The sequence below is a fragment of the Ranitomeya variabilis genome, chromosome 6 (assembly GCF_051348905.1).
Source record: "Ranitomeya variabilis isolate aRanVar5 chromosome 6, aRanVar5.hap1, whole genome shotgun sequence".
Classification (NCBI taxonomy): Eukaryota; Metazoa; Chordata; class Amphibia; order Anura; family Dendrobatidae; genus Ranitomeya; species Ranitomeya variabilis.
The window spans coordinates 283,461,876-283,485,765 of record NC_135237.1 but is presented as its reverse complement, the minus strand read 5'-3'; the positions used below and the strand labels follow the sequence as shown (position 1 = coordinate 283,485,765).

The 23,890-nt window shown below is 44.4% G+C and overlaps 1 protein-coding gene across 1 annotated transcript in view; it reads right to left on the bottom strand.

Annotated features, from left to right (window-relative positions):
• Positions 1 to 23,890, bottom strand: part of SLC6A3 (solute carrier family 6 member 3) — a 194,727-nt gene that overhangs the window by 68,972 nt on the left and 101,865 nt on the right. Inside the window, exons 5-7 of the mRNA XM_077269697.1 lie at positions 18,069 to 18,207; positions 16,050 to 16,184; positions 3,110 to 3,213 (exon numbers count right to left, since the gene is read on the bottom strand). Of these exons, the coding sequence (XP_077125812.1) occupies positions 3,110 to 3,213; positions 16,050 to 16,184; positions 18,069 to 18,207 (378 nt within the window). The remainder of the gene's footprint in view (positions 1 to 3,109; positions 3,214 to 16,049; positions 16,185 to 18,068; positions 18,208 to 23,890) is intronic.

Sequence of the window (23,890 nt, the reverse complement as noted above, 5' to 3'; positions counted from 1 at the left end):
GGGATGCCCAGTTCTAGTTAATGTCATTGTTGTGCCAAATATAAGTCACTTCCTGATGACTGTCTTCATAGTCTCTCATGGTATATCTGTTTGGAATTTTTTTTGTACCCTTCCTCTGACTGACGACTTTAAACAATAAGATTCCTTTGCTGTGGTGTAAGCTGCTTAAGGACCATAATTTTGCCACAAATTTAAACCAAGAAAATGTCTGGAAAATCCAGCTAGAAGAGTTAAACTTTATATGAGGTTGAAGAGGTTTTCTCATGAACAAAGTTAATTTTAATTAACACTTTAACAAATAGATTTTCGAATAATAAGTTCCACAATTGTATATGTTTTAAATAAAATGTTCCTGTGCTGAGATAATCGTATAAGTGTTCCCCTGCTATGTACTGTATAATGGCTGTGTCTGACCGTACAAGAACCTGGTCTCATCATAACCACAGCTCCTGGGCAGGGGAGGAAGCAAATAAGTATACAGACATAACAGCATGGGATTGCAGCTGATTCTTTCTATGAGGCAAAACATTGATTAATAACAGGCAGTGAAATGTTTTGCCTCACAAGAAGAATCAGCTGTGATCCTGTGCTGTAATGTCAGTATACTCCCTTGTTCTTCTTCCCCTGCCCAGGAGCTGTGGTGTGTCCCTGCACAGTCAGACACAGCTATTACACAGTACACAGCAGGGACACATTTATACAATTATCTCAGCACAGGAACATTTTTTTTAACACATCCAATTGTGGAGCTTATTTTTATTCCAAGATCTATTAATTAAAATGTACTTTGTTTGTGGGAAAACCCTTTTAAAATGTTCTTGTTATGATTTTTTTTACATGACAATGCTGCCAATATTTTGCTAGAGGTTATCGTGTCTGTACAAGCAAATAAAATAAATGAATGAATGAATAAGTAATAGGTTAATATAAAATACATTCAGAGAAATACTGTACCAGTTTTATATGGGTGTACTTTAACTGTACAATAGCTTTATAGGGTACTGAAGACAGGATCACTAGCAGTTCTGTGAAATTAGGAAAGACTTTCCCAAAAAGTTTCCATTTCCATCTTTGAGCTAGATATTAAGATGTTCATATCATCTGAAACTTGTATAATTTTGTTAACTCCATAGTTACAAACATGGTTATTTTTATACAACCATGAGACATACAGTAAATAGTGTATATAGGACTAATATTATGTGCTGATGTTTAAGTTTAGTGTGCTACAGGTTAGCATGAAGGCTAGTTTAGTACAGAGTACATCTGGACTAGAAATTTATATGGAGAAGTCAGAAGATTTTTATACCAATTGTGTATCTTTTGGAAATGTTATATATTTTATATATTTATAATACTTTATAAGTATAAATTGTTTTAAGTACACTGCTCAAAAATAATAAAGGGATTAATTAAACAACACAATGTAACTCCAAGTCACTCACATTTGTATGAAAACAACCTGTCCAATTATGAAGCAACACTGAATGTGAATCAATTTCTCCTGTTGTTGTTCAAATGGAACAGACAACAGGTAGAAATGATTACCAATTAGAAAGACAACTCCTATAAGGGAGTGGTTCTGCAGGGAGTGACCACAGACCATTTCTCTGTTCTCACCCTTTTTGGCTGTTGTTTTGGTCACTTTAACATTTTGTCATTGCTCTTACCCCTAGAGTAGCATGAGGCGGTGTCTAAAACCCACAGAAGTTGCTTAGGTAGTGCAGCCCATCCAAGATGGCACATCAATGCGATCTGTGGCAAGAATCGTAGCTGTATCTGTCAGCACAGTGTCCAGAGCATGGAGCGGATACCAGGAGACAGGCCAGTACACCAGGAGATCTAGGGGGGGGCTGTAGGAGGGCAACAACTGAGCAACAGGGCCACTACCTCCTCATTTGTGCAAGGAGGAACAGTGCCAGAGCTCTGCAAAATGAATACAAGGAGGCCACTAACATCCATGTATCTGCTCAAACTGCCAGAAACAGATTCCATGAAGGTGGTATGAGGGCCTGACATCCACAAGAAGATGTTGTGCTTACATCCCAACACTGAACAGGGCGATTGGGATTTTCCAGAGAACACCAAGATTGTCAGATTCGACATTGGTGCCCTGTGGTCTTCATGGATGAGAGCAGATTTACACTGGGCACATGTGACAGATGTGACAGAGTCTGGAGACGCTGTGGAGAACGTTCTGCTGCCTGCAACACCCCCCAGCATGACCAGAGGTAGTGGGTCAGGAATGGTGTTGGGAGGCATTTCTTTGCAGGGCCGCACAGCGCTCTATGTGCCAGCCAGAGGTACCCAAACTGCCATTAGGTACCAAGATGAGATCCTCAGACCTATTGTGATATCATATGCAGGTGCAGTGGGCCCTGGGTTCCTTCTGATGCATGACAATACTAGGCCTCATGTGGCTGAAGTGTGTCAGCAGTTCCTGCATGATGAAGGCATTGATGCTATGGACTGCCCTGCCCATTCAACAGATCTGAATCCAATCAAGCACATGTGGGACATAATGTCTTGTTCTATCCATCAACCTCATGTTTCACCACAGACTGTCCAGGAGTTTACTGTTGCTTAAATCCAGGTCTGGGAGAAGATCCCTCAGGAGAACATTTGCCGCCTCATTAGGAGCATGCCCAGGTGTTGTAGAGAGGTCATACAGGACGTGGAGGCCACACACACTACAGAGTATCATTTTCTTGTCTTGAGGCATTTCCACTGAAGTAAAATCAGCCTGTAATTTGATCTTCCACTCTGATTTTGGGTATCATTCCAAATCCAGACCTCCATGTGATATTAATTTTGATTTACATTAATCATTTTTATATTTTACTGTTCTCAACACATTCCACTATGCAATGACTAAAGATTTGTCACTGGAATATTTTATTTAGTGATATCTAGGATGTGGTATTTTAGTTTTCACTTTATTTTTTGAGCAGTGTATTTTAGTTTAGCTTAACCCCTGAAAGTGTGTACAAGTTTATTTTTTTATTTTTATGTTGAACTCTTAACATTTACTTAATTACCTAGGATAAATGTGATTACTAAACTAACATGTTTGATTGATGCAAATGGTAGACCTGTGTCTTTTGCTTACCTATAGCAGTTGTTTGTAAACTTATTGTAGCTGGAAAAGGCGATTAGCACACCAAACCCAACACCGAGTGAGAAGCAGATCTGAGTGGCAGCATCAATCCAAACCTTAAACAATCCCCAGAACCAACCAGACAAAGAATGGTAGAAGGAGGAGGGAGAGAGGGAGAGCTGTTATTAGAGATAATTGCAGGAAGCTCATTCAGCATAAAGATGAAAGATACTGTTGAATGCAAGGTAATTTCACCAATTACTGAGACCAATTCCAATTTCTCAGATTATTGCTTTGAGTTGTCAAGTCGTGAGCTCACGAAGAGGGAAATTAAGCCCCTCTGGTGCTCTTTCTTATGGAAAATAAAATATTGGTTTAAATTAGCTGCAAATTAACAGAATAGACCATGTGGCTTTGTTTTGTATTTTTTTCCTAATAAATTAGTGTCAAATATCTTTGAAGAAACATTTAATATAATACAATCAATGTAATGTTAATGTTAATTAACAGTATACAGTGAAGAGATTATTGAAAAATAAATCTGAATTTAAGAAGATTTGTGCCAAAACAATTGTACCATACTGTAGTTCAGATCCTTTCTCTTCTGTAAGTGCTTATTATATAACAGAGGTAAACGAAAACTGGGACATTAAAAAATATTTTTATTATTGATGACCTGTACTTTGAATAGGTCATCAACATCAGATTGTGGGTTCTGACTTTTGGCAACCACTTCTATCAGTTGTTTGGAAGTGGCAGTGGCATAGCTCTGTACATGATGCAGTGGCCATGAGTTGAACTGCAAACTCTTTCCTATACATGTGAATGAGAGATAACTCTACCTTTAACCTCCAAGTTAGAAAAAGAGATGGTTGAACCTAATTTCTTTTAGTAGCCCATCTGTTCCCATCTGAGAGCAGCATGATATATGAAGTACTATAGACAAGGGAAAAAGCCACACAGTAGAACAGAACCATTTTAAAAGAACACCACTGAAGGGATTGTGACAAAGTCACATGGTCTTGGCTTAAATAGCTGTACTCCAGTGGCAGTCTGGGTGTTGAGTGTCTGGAGAGGAACACTCCAGAGAAGTGGTTTTGTGCTGTGGTTTATGCTTGAACTGTGGCTTGTGCTAACCCTGAGCAGGCTGACCCCGCTACTACAAGGACTGTACCTAGAGCTGCTGTTTTGTTTTGCTATTTTGCCCAGAGGGCCATGTTTAATTTGTTCCTAACTAGTGTTGAGCATTCCGATACCGCAAGTATCGGGTATCGGCCGATACTTGCGGGTATAGGCCGATACTTGCGGGTATCGGAATTCCGATACCGAGATCCGATACTTTTGTGATATCGGGAATCGGTATCAGGATTAATATCAATGTGTAAAATAAAGAATTAAAATAAAAAATATTGCTATACTCACCTCTCCGACGCAGCCTGCACCTTACCGAGGGAACCGGCAGCGTTCTTTGCTTAAAATGCGCGCGTTTACTGCCTTCCGTGACGTCACGGCTTGTGATTGGTCGCGTGCCGCCCATGTGACCGCGACGCGACCAATCACAACAAGCCGTGACGTAATTTTCAGGTCCTGAATGCCTAATTCTAGGCATTCAGGATTTGAAAATTACCACACGGCTTGTGATTGGTTGCGTGCCGCCCATGTGACCGCGACGCGATGAATCACAAGCCGTGACGTAATTTTCAGGTCCTGAATGCCTAGAATTAGGCATTCAGGACCTGAAAATTACGTCACGGCTTGTTGTGATTGGTCGCGTCGCAGTCACATGGGCGGCACGCGACCAATCAGAAGCTGTGACGTCACGGAAGGCAGTAAACGCGCGCATTTTAAGCAAAGAACGCTGCCGGTTCCCTCGGTAAGGTGCAGGCTGCGTCGGAGAGGTGAGTATAGCAATATTTTTTATTTTAATTCTTTATTTTACACATTAATATGGATCCCAGGGCCTGAAGGAGAGTTTCCTCTCCTTCAGACCCTGGGAACCATCAGGGATACCGTCCGATACTTGAGTCCCATTGACTTGTATTGGTATCGGGTATCGGTATCGGATTAGATCCGATACTTTGCCGGTATCGGCCGATACTTTCCGATACCGATACTTTCAAGTATCGGACGGTATCGCTCAACACTATTCCTAACCCTTGGTTTATGCCACATTTAATACATCCTTCAAGCCGCAATGTTCTCGTATTTACCTCCATGTGCAGCCAAGTGAGCCGACCTAACACAGATGGTGGAGAATGCAGGCAGCATTCTCAGTAAACACGTGTGATGGTCACAGGCCAGCATACGACATCAGGCAAGATGGAAGACTTGCTCAAATATTTTCTAAAAGCAAAGCAGCAACAGCAGCAACAACACCAGCAACAATTACAGCAGCAAAAGATGGCACAACAAAAGACAAGTTAGCTGCTTATACAGCAGATGCAGGAGCACTGGCAGCATCAGAAACAGATTGACTTGCTTGCATAGGCAGTTCGTGGAAGGTCGGCAGCCCCTACTCCAAGTCTAGGTGATGACACATACTGTATGTCCGGAAGGCAGTAAGACGAACCATGCAAAAAATGAATGCATTTTTGACTGTTTGAGCGAGTGGCGGAGCATGCGAAGCTACCATCAGAGCAGAGGGTGGAGGTGCTTGCCCCTATCTGACTGGTGAGCCCCAGATGGCATATTATGATTTGGCATTGCAGGATGCGCAGGAGTATGCCAAATTATAAACTGAAATGTTGGCACGCGCAGGAGTGACTATGTCCATCAGAGCACAAGGGGTTCACCACGGGGCATATTGTGAGGACAAACTGCCTTGATCCCATATGCTTGACTTATTGCATCCTGTACAAAAATAGTTGCAGCCAGAATCTTCCAGCCCAGATGGTCCAGATGGTCGAGTGCGTTGTCATGGACAGATTCATGCACTCCCTTCCTAGGCCAGTGCAGACCTGGGTTGCCCAGGGAGATCCCCAAAATTTGGATGAACTGGTGGGCCTAGTGGAACAGTTCCAGGTGGTCAAGAGGTCCCTAAAGAAGCCAGAGGGTGGTGCATCCCCATACTGGGGTAACCAGTGGGAACCTGAGCCCTTAAAGAGGGGTAGTAGAGCAACCACTGGGGAGAGTCCTAGATCCGAAGGGGTCACTGAGAGGTTGTCAAATGCCATGGGGAGAAACTTGCTTTGCTGGACATGTTGCAATCTTGGACATACAGCTGCCCATTATCCCTTGTCTTCCAAAGAGATGGACTGCAGCCTAGGGAGGCGCTGCTTCTTCTATGCATATCCCGCCTTCAGTGTGGACTATCAGCCCAAAAAGGGGCCGCAGTCATGTCCTGTGACCATAACAGAGTGCTGGTGTCAGGACTCTTACACTCAAGGAGCTTGGTGACCCTTATAAGGGCCACATTTCCCCACTAGTTGGTCCAAGGGAAACACATAGGCATCCGCTGTATCCATGGAGACGTCAAAGACATTGCAAGAGTGTCAGTCAGATTCCCATGAGGTCAGGGTAGTCAAAGGTTTGCTACACCCCGTGATAATTGGGTGGGACTTCAGCCTTTCCTGGGACTTGTGGGGATAGGCAGAGATACCAAGGGACGCAGAGAGGAGCCAGCTCAACCCTGATGAACCCTATCGCTGTCAGAGTTGGATGAGTTTCACTTGTGTGTCTTGGCTGGTGATGAGGACAAGATGGCGACCAGTGAGACTGAAATTCCTAAACTGGAGGTGTCTGGCGGGAATTTTAGAACTGACCAAATGCAGAATTTTACTTTGAAAAATGTGGTTGAAAATGTGACTGTGATAAATGGGGTTGCCCAAGAGCCGGAGGCCGACACCAGGTTCTCATATTTTGCAGTAAATGATGAGTTGCTATATCGGGTCACTAAACAGTGAGGGGAAGTATTAGAGCAGCTGTTAGTCTCAGGACCTTATAGATGTAGGGTACTAGACCTGGCCCATGCTCATGTCTTGTCTTCATGGGCATTTAGGTGTAGATAAGATGCCAGAGCGAGTCCTTCAGAGGTTCTATGGGCCTGGGTATCACAGGGACATTGTTAGTTTCTGCCACTCCTGTCCAACCTGCCAGTTAATGGCCCCCGTATACTACTTCCTCGGTCCCCTAGTTCCGTTACCATATTCGATGTCCCATTTGACCAGATTGCCATGGACCTGGTCTGGCCCTTAGTTAAGTCCACCAGGGGTCATCAATACATCCTGGTAGTAATGGATTATGCTACACTGTACCAGGAGGTGGTGCCATTGAGAAACTACTCAGCTTGGAGCATAACATGGGAGCTAGTGCATATTTTCTCCCAGATGAGCCTGCCAAAGGAGATCTTGACAGACCAAGGAACACCGTTTATGTCCAAGGTAATGAGGCAGTTGTGTAAGGCCCTCCAGATTATCCAACTTAGGATGTCAGTGTACCATCTGCAGATAGACAGCCTGTTGGAGAGGTTCAATAAGACCTTGAGATCCATGTTAAAGAAGGTTGTGGAAAAGGATAGCCAAGATTTGAATTGCCTCCTGCCATACCTACTGATCTCCATCAGAGATGTCCCACAGGCCTCTATGGGGTTCTCGCTGTTCGACGTCCTATATGGATGGCACCCTCAGGGTTTTCTGGGCATTGCAAAGGAGACCTGGGAAGCAGAAGTAACACCCCACCAGAGCGTTATCAAACATGTGGTCCAGATGCAGGACAGGATCATAAGTGTGATGCCAATTGTGAAGGAGAGTCTCCTGCAAGCACAAGAGGCCCAGGCAAGGGTCTACAGTCGGTCGTCAAGACTGAGACAGCTTAGCCCTGGGGACCGGGTGCTGGTGTTGTTCCCCACCATTCAAAGTAAATTCCTGGCCAAATGGCAAAGGCCATACAAGGTGGTTGAAAATTTGAGTAACACCAACTACAAGGTCCATCAACTGGGGAGAAGAAAACCATACCAAGTGTACCACATTAACCTGCTGAAACCGTGACGAGATAGGGATCCGGTAGAAGCAACGTGCCTAGGGGTCCATCTTGAAGCCAAGGTTGAGGATGTTACAGTGGCAGAGACACTGTTGCTGGCACAGAAAAACAGTGCCGTGAGCTACAGAACCAAGACCTGTTTTCGGAGTTACCAGGATGTACGCAGGTTATGAACCACAAATACTTATTGAACCGCATGTGGGGGTGAACCAAAGGCCGTATCGGATTCCTGAAACTTGCAGCGAGGTGATCTTTAAGGAGGTGATGAGATGTTGAGCCTGGGCGTCAGCAAGGAGTCAAAGAGCGGCTGGTGCAGCCCTATTTTCCTTGTGCTGAAGCTGGTTGGAGAGTGGTGCTTCTGTAACGATTACAGGAAGCTCAATGAAGTGTCCAAGTTCTATGCTTATCCGATGTCCCGGGTTGACGAGCTTATTGAGATGTTAGGGTCAGCCAGATAAATCACCACCCTGGACCAAACACAAGGGTGCTGGCAAATTCTCCTTTCTCCAAGTGCCAAGGAAAAGAGGGCCTTCTCTAGGCCAGATGGGTGGTTTCAGGATATCCGGATGCTGTTCAGACTACAAGGAGCCCAAGCTACCTTCCAGAGGGCTATGGACCGAATACTGGTCCCTCACAAGAAGTATGTCACCATTTACTTGGACAACATCGTGATCTTCAGTTCGGATTGGGGAAGTCACCTGCAGAAGGTCCAGGTGGTACTTGATGCACTGAGGAAGGCAGGGAGGGTTTACCATAAACCCAAAGAAGTGTGGCCTAAGAAAAGAAGAGTCAAAGTACTTGGGCTACATCGCTGGAAGGGGCGAGATTAGGCCACAAACAGACAAAGTGGAGGGAATCCAAAAGTGGCCTCAGCCATTCTCCAAAAAGCAGGTTAGGACATTTCTGGGAATTGTGGGTGATTTACCCTGAATTTTGCCATGATAGCCACCCCCCTGACATATCTTCTCAAGGGTACAAAATCATCGATGGTCAAATGGTCCTCTGAAACTGAGATGGCATTTCAGGAACTGAAGTTCATCCTGTGTAGACAGCCGGTCTTGGTCAAACCAGACTTCAATAAGGAGCTTGTGCTTCAGACGGATGTCTTCAAGGTCAGTTTGGGAGCTGTGTTGTCCCAGGAAATAGATGGGGATGAACATCCAGTCCTATACCTGAGTAGGAAACTCTCCTGTGAGAAGAACAATGCCATTGTGGAGAAAGAGTTCTTGACCATCAAGTGGGCAATCGACACCCTGAGGTACTACCTGTTAGGCAAAAAGTTCAGGCTAGTGTCAGATCTTACGCCCCTGAAATGGATGAGAGAAAAGAAGGGGAAGAATGCCCGGGTAACTAGGTGGTTTCTGGCACTCCAAGAATTTACTTTTCATGTGGATCACATGCCAGGGAAGTTGCATGGGAATGCATATGCCCTGTCCAGAATCCCCTGCTTAGCCAGTGAAGGTGTCAAAACCCCTTGGGCAGAGGGGGGGATAAGTGACAAAGTCACATTGTCTGGGCTTAAATAGCTGGACTCCAGAGGCAGTCTGGGTGTTGAGTGTCTGGAGAGGAACACTCCAGAGAAGTGGTTTTGTGCTGTGGTTTATGCTTGAACTGTGGCTTGTGCTAACCCTGAGCAGGCTGACCCCGCTACTACAAGGACTGTACCTAGAGCTGCTGTTTTGTTTTGCTATTTTGCCCAGAGGGCCATGTTTAATTTGTTCCTAACTAGTGTTGAGCATTCCGATACCGCAAGTATCGGGTATCGGCCGATACTTGCGGGTATAGGCCGATACTTGCGGGTATCGGAATTCCGATACCGAGATCCGATACTTTTGTGATATCGGGAATCGGTATCAGGATTAATATCAATGTGTAAAATAAAGAATTAAAATAAAAAATATTGCTATACTCACCTCTCCGACGCAGCCTGCACCTTACCGAGGGAACCGGCAGCGTTCTTTGCTTAAAATGCGGGCGTTTACTGCCTTCCGTGACGTCACGGCTTGTGATTGGTCGCGTGCCGCCCATGTGACCACGACGCGACCAATCACAACAAGCCGTGACATAATTTTCAGGTCCTGAATGCCTAATTCTAGGCATTCAGGATTTGAAAATTACCACACGGCTTGTGATTGGTTGCGTGCCGCCCATGTGACCGCGACGCGACGAATCACAAGCCGTGACGTAATTTTCAGGTCCTGAATGCCTAGAATTAGGCATTCAGGACCTGAAAATTACGTCACGGCTTGTTGTGATTGGTCGCGTCGCAGTCACATGGGCGGCACGCGACCAATCAGAAGCTGTGACGTCACGGAAGGCAGTAAACGCGCGCATTTTAAGCAAAGAACGCTGCCGGTTCCCTCGGTAAGGTGCAGGCTGCGTCGGAGAGGTGAGTATAGCAATATTTTTTATTTTAATTCTTTATTTTACACATTAATATGGATCCCAGGGCCTGAAGGAGAGTTTCCTCTCCTTCAGACCCTGGGAACCATCAGGGATACCGTCCGATACTTGAGTCCCATTGACTTGTATTGGTATCGGGTATCGGTATCGGATTAGATCCGATACTTTGCCGGTATCGGCCGATACTTTCCGATACCGATACTTTCAAGTATCGGACGGTATCGCTCAACACTATTCCTAACCCTTGGTTTATGCCACATTTAATACATCCTTCAAGCCGCAATGTTCTCGTATTTACCTCCATGTGCAGCCAAGTGAGCCGACCTAACACAGATGGTGGAGAATGCAGGCAGCATTCTCAGTAAACACGTGTGATGGTCACAGGCCAGCATACGACATCAGGCAAGATGGAAGACTTGCTCAAATATTTTCTAAAAGCAAAGCAGCAACAGCACCAACAACACCAGCAACAATTACAGCAGCAAAAGATGGCACAACAAAAGACAAGTTAGCTGCTTATACAGCAGATGCAGGAGCACTGGCAGCATCAGAAACAGATTGACTTGCTTGCATAGGCAGTTCGTGGAAGGTCGGCAGCCCCTACTCCAAGTCTAGGTGATGACACATACTGTATGTCCGGAAGGCAGTAAGACGAACCATGCAAAAAATGAATGCATTTTTGACTGTTTGAGCGAGTGGCGGAGCATGCGAAGCTACCATCAGAGCAGAGGGTGGAGGTGCTTGCCCCTATCTGACTGGTGAGCCCCAGATGGCATATTATGATTTGGCATTGCAGGATGCGCAGGAGTATGCCAAATTATAAACTGAAATGTTGGCACGCGCAGGAGTGACTATGTCCATCAGAGCACAAGGGGTTCACCACGGGGCATATTGTGAGGACAAACTGCCTTGATCCCATATGCTTGACTTATTGCATCCTGTACAAAAATAGTTGCAGCCAGAATCTTCCAGCCCAGATGGTCCAGATGGTCGAGTGCGTTGTCATGGACAGATTCATGCACTCCCTTCCTAGGCCAGTGCAGACCTGGGTTGCCCAGGGAGATCCCCAAAATTTGGATGAACTGGTGGGCCTAGTGGAACAGTTCCAGGTGGTCAAGAGGTCCCTAAAGAAGCCAGAGGGTGGTGCATCCCCATACTGGGGTAACCAGTGGGAACCTGAGCCCTTAAAGAGGGGTAGTAGAGCAACCACTGGGGAGAGTCCTAGATCCGAAGGGGTCACTGAGAGGTTGTCAAATGCCATGGGGAGAAACTTGCTTTGCTGGACATGTTGCAATCTTGGACATACAGCTGCCCATTATCCCTTGTCTTCCAAAGAGATGGACTGCAGCCTAGGGAGGCGCTGCTTCTTCTATGCATATCCCGCCTTCAGTGTGGACTATCAGCCCAAAAAGGGGCCGCAGTCATGTCCTGTGACCATAACAGAGTGCTGGTGTCAGGACTCTTACACTCAAGGAGCTTGGTGACCCTTATAAGGGCCACATTTCCCCACTAGTTGGTCCAAGGGAAACACATAGGCATCCGCTGTATCCATGGAGACGTCAAAGACATTGCAAGAGTGTCAGTCAGATTCCCATGAGGTCAGGGTAGTCAAAGGTTTGCTACACCCCGTGATAATTGGGTGGGACTTCAGCCTTTCCTGGGACTTGTGGGGATAGGCAGAGATACCAAGGGACGCAGAGAGGAGCCAGCTCAACCCTGATGAACCCTATCGCTGTCAGAGTTGGATGAGTTTCACTTGTGTGTCTTGGCTGGTGATGAGGACAAGATGGCGACCAGTGAGACTGAAATTCCTAAACTGGAGGTGTCTGGCGGGAATTTTAGAACTGACCAAATGCAGAATTTTACTTTGAAAAATGTGGTTGAAAATGTGACTGTGATAAATGGGGTTGCCCAAGAGCCGGAGGCCGACACCAGGTTCTCATATTTTGCAGTAAATGATGAGTTGCTATATCGGGTCACTAAACAGTGAGGGGAAGTATTAGAGCAGCTGTTAGTCTCAGGACCTTATAGATGTAGGGTACTAGACCTGGCCCATGCTCATGTCTTGTCTTCATGGGCATTTAGGTGTAGATAAGATGCCAGAGCGAGTCCTTCAGAGGTTCTATGGGCCTGGGTATCACAGGGACATTGTTAGTTTCTGCCACTCCTGTCCAACCTGCCAGTTAATGGCCCCCGTATACTACTTCCTCGGTCCCCTAGTTCCGTTACCATATTCGATGTCCCATTTGACCAGATTGCCATGGACCTGGTCTGGCCCTTAGTTAAGTCCACCAGGGGTCATCAATACATCCTGGTAGTAATGGATTATGCTACACTGTACCAGGAGGTGGTGCCATTGAGAAACTACTCAGCTTGGAGCATAACATGGGAGCTAGTGCATATTTTCTCCCAGATGAGCCTGCCAAAGGAGATCTTGACAGACCAAGGAACACCGTTTATGTCCAAGGTAATGAGGCAGTTGTGTAAGGCCCTCCAGATTATCCAACTTAGGATGTCAGTGTACCATCTGCAGATAGACGGCCTGTTGGAGAGGTTCAATAAGACCTTGAGATCCATGTTAAAGAAGGTTGTGGAAAAGGATAGCCAAGATTTGAATTGCCTCCTGCCATACCTACTGATCTCCATCAGAGATGTCCCACAGGCCTCTATGGGGTTCTCGCTGTTCGACGTCCTATATGGATGGCACCCTCAGGGTTTTCTGGGCATTGCAAAGGAGACCTGGGAAGCAGAAGTAACACCCCACCAGAGCGTTATCAAACATGTGGTCCAGATGCAGGACAGGATCATAAGTGTGATGCCAATTGTGAAGGAGAGTCTCCTGCAAGCACAAGAGGCCCAGGCAAGGGTCTACAGTCGGTCGTCAAGACTGAGACAGCTTAGCCCTGGGGACCGGGTGCTGGTGTTGTTCCCCACCATTCAAAGTAAATTCCTGGCCAAATGGCAAAGGCCATACAAGGTGGTTGAAAATTTGAGTAACACCAACTACAAGGTCCATCAACTGGGGAGAAGAAAACCATACCAAGTGTACCACATTAACCAGCTGAAACCGTGACGAGATAGGGATCCGGTAGAAGCAACGTGCCTAGGGGTCCATCTTGAAGCCAAGGTTGAGGATGTTACAGTGGCAGAGACACTGTTGCTGGCACAGAAAAACAGTGCCGTGAGCTACAGAACCAAGACCTGTTTTCGGAGTTACCAGGATGTACGCAGGTTATGAACCACAAATACTTATTGAACCGCATGTGGGGGTGAACCAAAGGCCGTATCGGATTCCTGAAACTTGCAGCGAGGTGATCTTTAAGGAGGTGATGAGATGTTGAGCCTGGGCGTCAGCAAGGAGTCAAAGAGCGGCTGGTGCAGCCCTATTTTCCTTGTGCTGAAGCTGGTTGGAGAGTGGTGCTTCTGTAACGATTACAGGAAGCTCAATGAAGTGTCCAAGTTCTATGCTTATCCGATGTCCCGGGTTGACGAGCTTATTGAGATGTTAGGGTCAGCCAGATAAATCACCACCCTGGACCAAACACAAGGGTGCTGGCAAATTCTCCTTTCTCCAAGTGCCAAGGAAAAGAGGGCCTTCTCTAGGCCAGATGGGTGGTTTCAGGATATCCGGATGCTGTTCAGACTACAAGGAGCCCAAGCTACCTTCCAGAGGGCTATGGACCGAATACTGGTCCCTCACAAGAAGTATGTCACCATTTACTTGGACAACATCGTGATCTTCAGTTCGGATTGGGGAAGTCACCTGCAGAAGGTCCAGGTGGTACTTGATGCACTGAGGAAGGCAGGGAGGGTTTACCATAAACCCAAAGAAGTGTGGCCTAAGAAAAGAAGAGTCAAAGTACTTGGGCTACATCGCTGGAAGGGGCGAGATTAGGCCACAAACAGACAAAGTGGAGGGAATCCAAAAGTGGCCTCAGCCATTCTCCAAAAAGCAGGTTAGGACATTTCTGGGAATTGTGGGTGATTTACCCTGAATTTTGCCATGATAGCCACCCCCCTGACATATCTTCTCAAGGGTACAAAATCATCGATGGTCAAATGGTCCTCTGAAACTGAGATGGCATTTCAGGAACTGAAGTTCATCCTGTGTAGACAGCCGGTCTTGGTCAAACCAGACTTCAATAAGGAGCTTGTGCTTCAGACGGATGTCTTCAAGGTCAGTTTGGGAGCTGTGTTGTCCCAGGAAATAGATGGGGATGAACATCCAGTCCTATACCTGAGTAGGAAACTCTCCTGTGAGAAGAACAATGCCATTGTGGAGAAAGAGTTCTTGACCATCAAGTGGGCAATCGACACCCTGAGGTACTACCTGTTAGGCAAAAAGTTCAGGCTAGTGTCAGATCTTACGCCCCTGAAATGGATGAGAGAAAAGAAGGGGAAGAATGCCCGGGTAACTAGGTGGTTTCTGGCACTCCAAGAATTTACTTTTCATGTGGATCACATGCCAGGGAAGTTGCATGGGAATGCATATGCCCTGTCCAGAATCCCCTGCTTAGCCAGTGAAGGTGTCAAAACCCCTTGGGCAGAGGGGGGGATAAGTGACAAAGTCACATTGTCTGGGCTTAAATAGCTGGACTCCAGAGGCAGTCTGGGTGTTGAGTGTCTGGAGAGGAACACTCCAGAGAAGTGGTTTTGTGCTGTGGTTTATGCTTGAACTGTGGCTTGTGCTAACCCTGAGCAAGCTGACCATATTACTACAAGGACTGTACCTAGAGCTACTGTTTTGGTTTGCTGTTTTTGCCCAGATGGCCGTGTTTATTTTGTGCTTAACCCTTGGTTTATGCCACATTTAATAAACCAAGCCGCAATGTTCCCATGTCTACCTCTGTGTGCAGCCGAGTGAGCCGATCTACCACAGGGTGGCTGAACTCACCTGGTGGTGTTGTGTGAAGTGAGAATATCCGCGGCTCCTGCCAGGTGGCTGGAGGAGATATCTTCCAGATGAGTATTTATTAGAATGGAGATAATCACGCTAGGCGAGTTGAACTGCATGAAGTGAGGAGCCGCGGAGCTTCAGATAAGATTTTCACTGGTACCAATGTGTTTCAGCTCCAGACCACTGCCTTTCTCAAGGTCAAAAATTTGTTTTTGAGCTTCAGAATGGTGCCGATGCAGTGCCAAAATGCATCTAGTGATAATCTCATGCTGTTAAAACAGTGATTTTAACAAAACTACAACAAGCAGCCAGTAAGTGACACTTCGCTGGAATCAGAGTCTTTGTCTCTACATTATGTTGCTCTCAGATTAGGTGGCAAAAATTTGTGACAGATTCTGCCTGTCTTCCAATTTGTCTATTCAGCCCACATTACTAAGTGTTCGGCAGAAATGTTGTAGCAGATTATATCATACTATTACAGAACTATGTAAAGTAATTCAGTTGCACTGCCTTAGTGACAATGGTTTTGATAACTATCCCCAAATAGACATCTATCTAATAAAAGGTATATATAATAATAAAATGGGTATTTTAGGTTCTACTGTACTAAAGCAACAGAAATATAACTCAAAATGAAATTAAGGATATTCATGTATTAACCACATGTCCACTTACCGAAGCTTCACAAAGACGAAGAAAATCAACACTTAAATAGGCTTTAATTCCATCTATAGCTCCTGGTAGAGTGATACCACGAAGTAACAATGCTGTCAGGACAACATAGGGCATTGTAGCTGTAATCCACACTACCTAAAATCCAAAGCAAGATGAAGGTTAAAAAAATATGAAGAGAGCAAACGTCATAAGAATAAAAGGAATTTTTTAAAAAATAAATGGTGCATAGGAAAATAGAGGAAATCCCTATAGCAGTATTGCTGGTTATTTTCCAATCTTGCCTGAAAGGTTGAAAGAGAATTTACAAACACTGTTAAGGTTAATTGTACTGTATTTAATTACATTTTTTTATTTTTAAGAAACTACTTTATAAGGACTTTCAAAGCATTTTAGTGACTTTATAAGACATCCCCTATCAATATGCCATTTTAAAGGGAACCTGTCACTAGTTTTTTTGCCTATCAACTAAAAATATCATCTAATAGAGTGTGAGCTATACATTCCCCAACTACTTGTGAAACCCCCCGACTCCCCATGAATCCCCCATAAGAACCTTTTATATTTCTCCCACACTGTATGGAAATATCCTCCGTCCGGTCCGATGGGCGTTGGTTCTGGCCCCTCTTCCCACCCCAAATCGGCGTGCTGTACGCATTCCATTCTGTGAATAGCGTTGTTCGGTTACAGGCCCGCACGTGAGCCTTCAAATTGCCTTATGCTTTGCCCAACTGCCGGCAAAGCCAAAAAGCATTAGTGCGCATGCTCCGGAAGTACTATGTCCCTGAAGTCTTTTGCTGTGTTCCAGGACATAGTTTACCAGTGCATGCGTACTAATGCTTTTCGGCTTTGCCCGCAGTTGGGCAAAGCATACTGTGCACACGCGTGCCTGTATGCGAACAACGCTATTCACAGAATGGAATGCGTACAGCACGCTGATTTGGGGTGGGGAGAGGGGCCAGAACCAATGCCCATCAGACCGGACCGAGGATATTTCCATACAGCACGGGAGACATATAAAAGATTCTTATGGGGGAATCATGGGGAGTCGGGGGTTTCACAAGTAGTTGGGGAATGTATAGCTCACACTCTATTAGATGATATTTTTAGTTGATAGGCAAAAAAACTGGTGACAGGTTCCCTTTAAGTACATATGGAAATCAAAGAGAGGGTCTATTGCTCAGGATTTCACTCTAGGAGGTAGAACGTATAGGCACTGTGTATGAGCAGCTTTGGTTTAGATCTGGTGGACTTAAATGATTTTTACAATACATGGATGGTCTTTTAATCGAAAGACTACCATGAAATGCTACATTGCCCCCACAGAGGCCAAATTGCCTGGCCAGCTCTGGCCAAATTAGATATTTGCCAGGAGCGTGGAAGATCAGGACACTGATCACCTGAGACCACATTTTTAAAGGGATTGTCTCTGGTGAGATCTTCATTTAAAACATTTATCCTGAATCAGAAGTTCGGGAACAAAAACGAGGCAAATACCCATGGGCTTTGACCACGTAGGACTTCCTTCTTGCCATTAGAGTTAAAAAATGATTTGCAATTTTACAATATATAAGATCTAACATGCTGAAAAAGAGTTGATTATGCTGCTTTTATGAATATTTACAATGTGGTAACATGTAAAAAAAAATTTGTATTCAGGATTTCTCGTGAGAAAATGATGAGCAGTTCCTAGCACTGGAAAGAGCTATAAGAGCTGAGGGAAATAAGAAATTTGAAAGCTATTGGTACATTTTAGAGGGAGGCATCAAAATGTTACAGTTTTTCTGGAAGTATCTAGGAAAAGATAAATTTAAGGGAATTAAATTCCTCTATTTGCCCTAGTAAAATACAAAAACAGAAAAAAAAAATATGTTCTGCTTCACATAAAGAATACAGGCTCACATATATTAGAAGTGGTAGAAAATTAGAATTTTACATAAGTGTCAGACTTGATCTAGCTGTATTGAAAAACTATTAATTAGATTTATTTGTAAAAGTAGGTTCAATTCACAAAATTCTAACCTTGCCAGAAGTTTTCACCCCTTTCCATAAGCTGAAATAAAGGAATACAATCACAACAATAAGACAAGATGTAAGCTTCCAGCGAGGCAGGCCTAAATCGTGGATTCCTGTACTTTCATGAAGATGCAAAACACCCCGTCTGTATGTGACAACAAATATGAAAAAAATATTAATATCATAAAATAATTTTAAGTTATTACCAATGATAATATGTCTCTTTTGCAACAGTTCAAATTCAGTTAGAGGTTCTTTTCAATCAAAGTGCACAGGACAAGTGAAGGAGTTGCACAAGTAAACCAGTTAGATTTTTAGCTTCATGGTCCAAAGGGCCTTAGTGGAAGAAAAACATTTGCCACTATTAAGTTCACTTTTATTTACATGCCGGTGTTCCAGCTTGCTCTCACGGGAGATATGTGTCACAGAGATTGCTTTCCTCCGTGATCTAGAAATCCATAAGTTTCTTTTCAGCATGCTATGTGCTGAAGGAGTTAAGCGGCCATGTTATGGGTGGGTTTTAGGTGAGTAGGTAAGAGATGGGCAGGACGCCTACCCACCATATCTGCACCTCAAGGGTGATGCAGATTTGTCATTGTTAAGCAGGGGCCTTACTTTCTCTCCAACATCAGGGTTCGATACCTTCACGGCAATAAAGGATTTACATCTGTTTGCCAGGACCCTGATGTTCAAAATACACTTTTTTGATCCTCACTTGCAAACTTTGTTTCCCACAGAGGAGGAACAATTAGCGTTACAAGATTTGGAGGACCTGGCCATGGAGCATAGATTTGGTGAGGGAGGTAAGATCCCTTCATCAATAAGAGTCAAGTCAAAAAAATTTCCTCCACTATCTACATGTACACCAATTGACCTGTTTGTGCAGGCTGTTACCAAAGAGTTTATGAATATTCCCAGGGGCGTGACTAGAGACAATCTTACCAGGGCTGAACGAGACAGATTGGAGGTCCTGCGGGGGCTTCCTGATGTGGTGCTGAAGCCAGCTGATAAAGGGGGCAACATTGTAATTTGGTCAAAGTCCCTTTATGAGAAAGAAGCGCTTAGACAGCTGAATAGAAAAATATGCTATAAGCGCCTTACCTTTAATCCACTATCATCATTTATCGGCCAACTACTTAAAATCTTAAATGTTGCTGTTCAAAATTAGGTAATTACGAAGAAGGAGCTGGCTTCGGCACTACAAGTACAGGAACCCACCATCTCCACTATGTATCTGTTACCTAAGATACATAAGAATATTGAGGCCCCCCCCCGGGATGTCCAATCATCTCCGGCTCAGGCAATTATCTTGAAAAAGTCAACTGTTGGATTGACTCGAAGTTACAGCCCCTGGTTGAAAGCCTTCCCTCATTTCTTCTGGATACAGGAGAGTTCCTCAAAAGGGTGGATGGTCTCCACAATGGATCTGAGACTGTGTTGGTGACAGGTGATGTCGAATCCCTGTACACCAACATTAAACATGCAGATGGTCTAGCAGCTACCAAATATTTTTTGAATATGTCAAATTTATCAGTGGAGATCAGTAGACTGATTCTTGAACTCCTAGAATTTTCCCTTACGCACAATTTTTTCACTTTCAAGGGGTCCTTCTTCCTACAGCTCCAGGGCACAGCCATGGGGGCTTCTTTTGCCCCGGCCTACGCCAATTTGTTCCTGGGGCTCTGGGAGAGGTACCTCCCCCTGTCAGATCGGGGTGTGTCAATGGACCGCATCACCTTTTGGGTGTGGTACATCGATGACGTGTTCCTGATCTGGCAGGGGAACTCAATACAACTAATGGAGTTCATGGAAGAGATAAAACTTAATGATAATAATATTCACATTACTTATCATTGTGATGCCAATAAAATTGATTTTCTTGACGTGAAAGTGTGGAGGGATTCAGAGGATATTTTACAGACAACGATTTTTAGGAAGGAAACATCTACCAACATGGTGTTACACGCCTCCTCCGCCCACTCCAAGCCTCTAATTAATTCTATCCCTATCAGACAGTTCCTGTGTCTGCGCAGGATCTGTTCTAATGATGATGAATTTAAACGAAATGCACAGGATCTCTTTGAAAGGTTTTGTGAAAGGGGATATAGCAGACGGGTAGTTAAACAAGCCTATAATAGAGCTAGATATTCATCACACCAATCTCTATTGTACAAAAATAAGGTTCAAAAAACAAATAAAAAAATAAGATTTATTACCAGCTACCATGCACAATTCTCACGAATGAAAAGTTGCCTTCAGAGGGCATGGCCCATTCTTCAGACTGACTCTGTTTTGAATCAATTGCTTTCCCCTACACCAAGTATTACGATTAGATGGGCCAAAAACCTCAGAGACCATCTTGTGCACAGCCACTACCAGTGTGAACCCAGGCCCACTTTTCTTGATGGTGGATGTCCTAGGCGTGGTTGTGTTCCTTGTGGTCGGTGCGTCGCCTGCCCCAATATCGACCGTACTATGACATTCTTTAATTCAATGGATACGAGAGTTTATGAGATTAGGAAACACATCTCATGCACGTTTCGATATGTTGTCTACTTTGCCTTGTGTCCTTGCAGACTAATTTATATTGGGATGACCACCCGCCAATTGAAAGTACGTGTTCGTGAGCACATACTGGGGATTCAGGCGGCGGCCAACCATGATGACGTAACCACGCTTAGGACACTACCACGGCACTTTAAGTTATTCCATGGGTGTGATAGTTCCCTACTTATGATAAGAGGGATTGACATGATTGACCCTGGTATCCGCGGTGGTGGCCTGGGACAGAAATTGGCGCGCTGTGAAACAAGATGGATCTGGGCATTGGATACCGTCCATCCAAATGGGCTAAATGAAACAAAAAGCTTTGTTCCATTTTTATAGTAATAATCGATTCTCTATTGTCATTGGTTGCTTGCACATGTGTGTTTTTCATTGTTTTAACTGTATTTATTCCTTTTATTTAGTTACCACCCACCTCTCACTTTTCTCCTTGAGCTCTGTACCATGGTCATTGAGGAGATGGATATATGAAGCCATGTGGATTGAGGGATGACCTTATATCCCAGCACTACATCATTCCAATGAATTGGAAGTGTCCAGATGAATATTGATGCCTCTTTATATATTTATATGGGAGTAATATAATTTAAAGTGATCTAGGCATTTTATACTTTTGATAGGACATTTTATCCAGTTAAATGAGATAAGTGAATTGGATATTTGTAGGTGCCATCCCTCATATAGTATATGGTGATTCCATGTCTTCTGACTGGTTACTTTTGATGGTATCTTGCCCTTAATGATAATCGCAGTGTTTCATGTTTTGGATATCTGCATTAATGTAGGTATAAACATATATGATATATTATGTATTTTCTGCATTGTTATCGTTAATTTTAGTTTAACTATGGTCATCTATGTTTGTACTCTAGGTATACATACACCGGGTATGGTCAAAACTACTCACCTATTCCATGATGAGTGACTTAGCTCATTGTAGTGCCACTTTCCGCCATTATGCATGCGTGCTGCGGGTCTCGGCTCGCTGGGCGGCTTCCAGCGTCTGTGTTGCTATGGTGAATTCTTTCACCTTGCGCTTGACGCCGGAGCCGCCTCGCGTCCCGGGTTGCCGTGACGACGCATGCGTCATAGGAGGCGGACCTGGCGCGATGTGATTACACGGCTGGTAATATCACATGACTGTGTCATGTGTCTATGACGTAATTAGGAAGTACATTCATCAAGACCTACTGATGACTCTAGATATAACCTCATTGGTGCAGAAAACCACATGATTACATTGCAGTAAATGATTGATGGTTGGTCTCTTTTTATACCCGCACTTTCTCCTTTACCATCACCCCTTGCAAAAGGCCATCATGCCGAAACGCGCGTCGGGGTGGCTGCACTCAGTGGTGTGTTTGATTCCCTGGATCTTCAAAATGATTTTACATGGTTGTATTCACATTGCCAGTATTGCACAGGCTGTGATACCCATTTAATTTATATATATACTGTCACCCACGGCTGTGCACCCCTGTGTTTCCTACATGTGCAGCATGGTATGAACTCTGTTTCCCTATGCTCCTTATCCTGTAAATATTTAAGTTTTTTCATTTTTTGCAAACTTTGGGTGTTGTTTGATTGATTTTTGCTGAGGTTTGTGTACCTCAAGGGTGTGGATGGGGAAATAAATGTCCAGCCAGTTTGTTTTTTTCTCGGGCTGTGTTGTGTGGAGACAAGGAAGTCTCCATACTGAAGCTCCTGTGAGAGCTGCCATATGTGTTGTCGCAGAAATACTGGGCAAGTGTGTTTACTTTCTTTTGAGCCAGAAAGGCTGGTTTTCTGTTACCATTTTGGGTTTTGGGTTTATGATGCAATAAACCACCCAGAGACTTTAACCCTACATGTGCCTGTGCCTACCATGGGGAGCAGCTAAGTGAGCCAACCTTTCACAGTTTATATCATGGATCATCTTCTATTGTGACTGCTTACTTTCATCACTTTAATGAGATTCTCTTGACTAGGCCTTCTTAAAGTTTTTCTTCTATGGCCTGACTACAAAGACCAAGGTAATGCATTAGCAGCCTCACTAGACAGACTAAGGTAATGGCTGGGCCTCACAAGAAAGATCAAAGTAATGCCAGTCCTCACTAAACAGATCAAGATAATGCCTGGTCACACTAGACAGATCAAGGTAATGCCTGAGACTTACTTAACATGCCAAGCTAATGCCTGGGCCTCACAAGACAGACCAAGGTGATGCATGAGCCTCACTAGAGAAACCAAGATGATTCCTGAGCATCATTGGACAACCTAAGATGATATCTGAGCCTCACTGCATAGACCAATGTAATGCAGGGGCTTACAAGACAGATGAAGCTAATACTTGGCCTCACTAAACAGAACATCATGAAGCCTTGGACTCAGTAGATAGGCTAAGATGATGCCTGCACCTCACTAGACAGACCAATGTGATGCTTGGCCCTTACTAGACAGACCATGATGATGAATGTGCCTTAATAGATAGACCAGGTTGATGCCTGGGCCTCATCATGTGTGATGTAAATAATTTCCCAAAAACAAAACATTTCTCAGTATACTCCATTTGTTTGAATGTTGTATAGCATTGAAGCAAACCTGTCCCTAAGTTTGGTCGATATGAGATAAGGCCACCACCTTTCAGGCCTGATACACAGCATTCTATAATGCTGTATATCTTCCCCCAACCCAACCTGTAAGAAAAGAAAAATAGTTTTTATTGTACTCAACTGTGGGACGGTCCGGTCAGAGGGGTGTACTTGTTCTTGCAACACCATCCACATAGTCTCTCCGACATCACGCTCTTATGCAAGTGTACTTCTCTGCCCTTTTGAGTAAAGTGCTGCAGTGCTCAGGTGCTGAGAAAAGTCAAAGAGCCCCAGCGCCTACACACTGCAGGACTTTACTCAGCCCCAGTTAGGCCAGAGAAGTACACTTGCGCAGGAGTGCGATGCCGGTTTTGTGTTTTGTTTAATCTTAAAAAAAATCACATACAATTCATGTGGCACTTGTTCATAAATATAGGCTTATTACATCACAGATAAGTTCCAATAAGCTACTCCATTTAAATTTTTGTATATAGATAGATTGTATGCTATTTTGAGAAATATTGTAAATAATTAGCTTTGCTTTATACTGGTTAAAGCATGTATTTCAGACAATTCTCATACACGATGTAACACTAATGCCCACACCCCTGCATGGTTCCCCTTCTCCCTCCATGCAGGTATGTCAGCATACTCACCACCCTCACCATAGAGCTTGGTCCCTGGCATTCATAC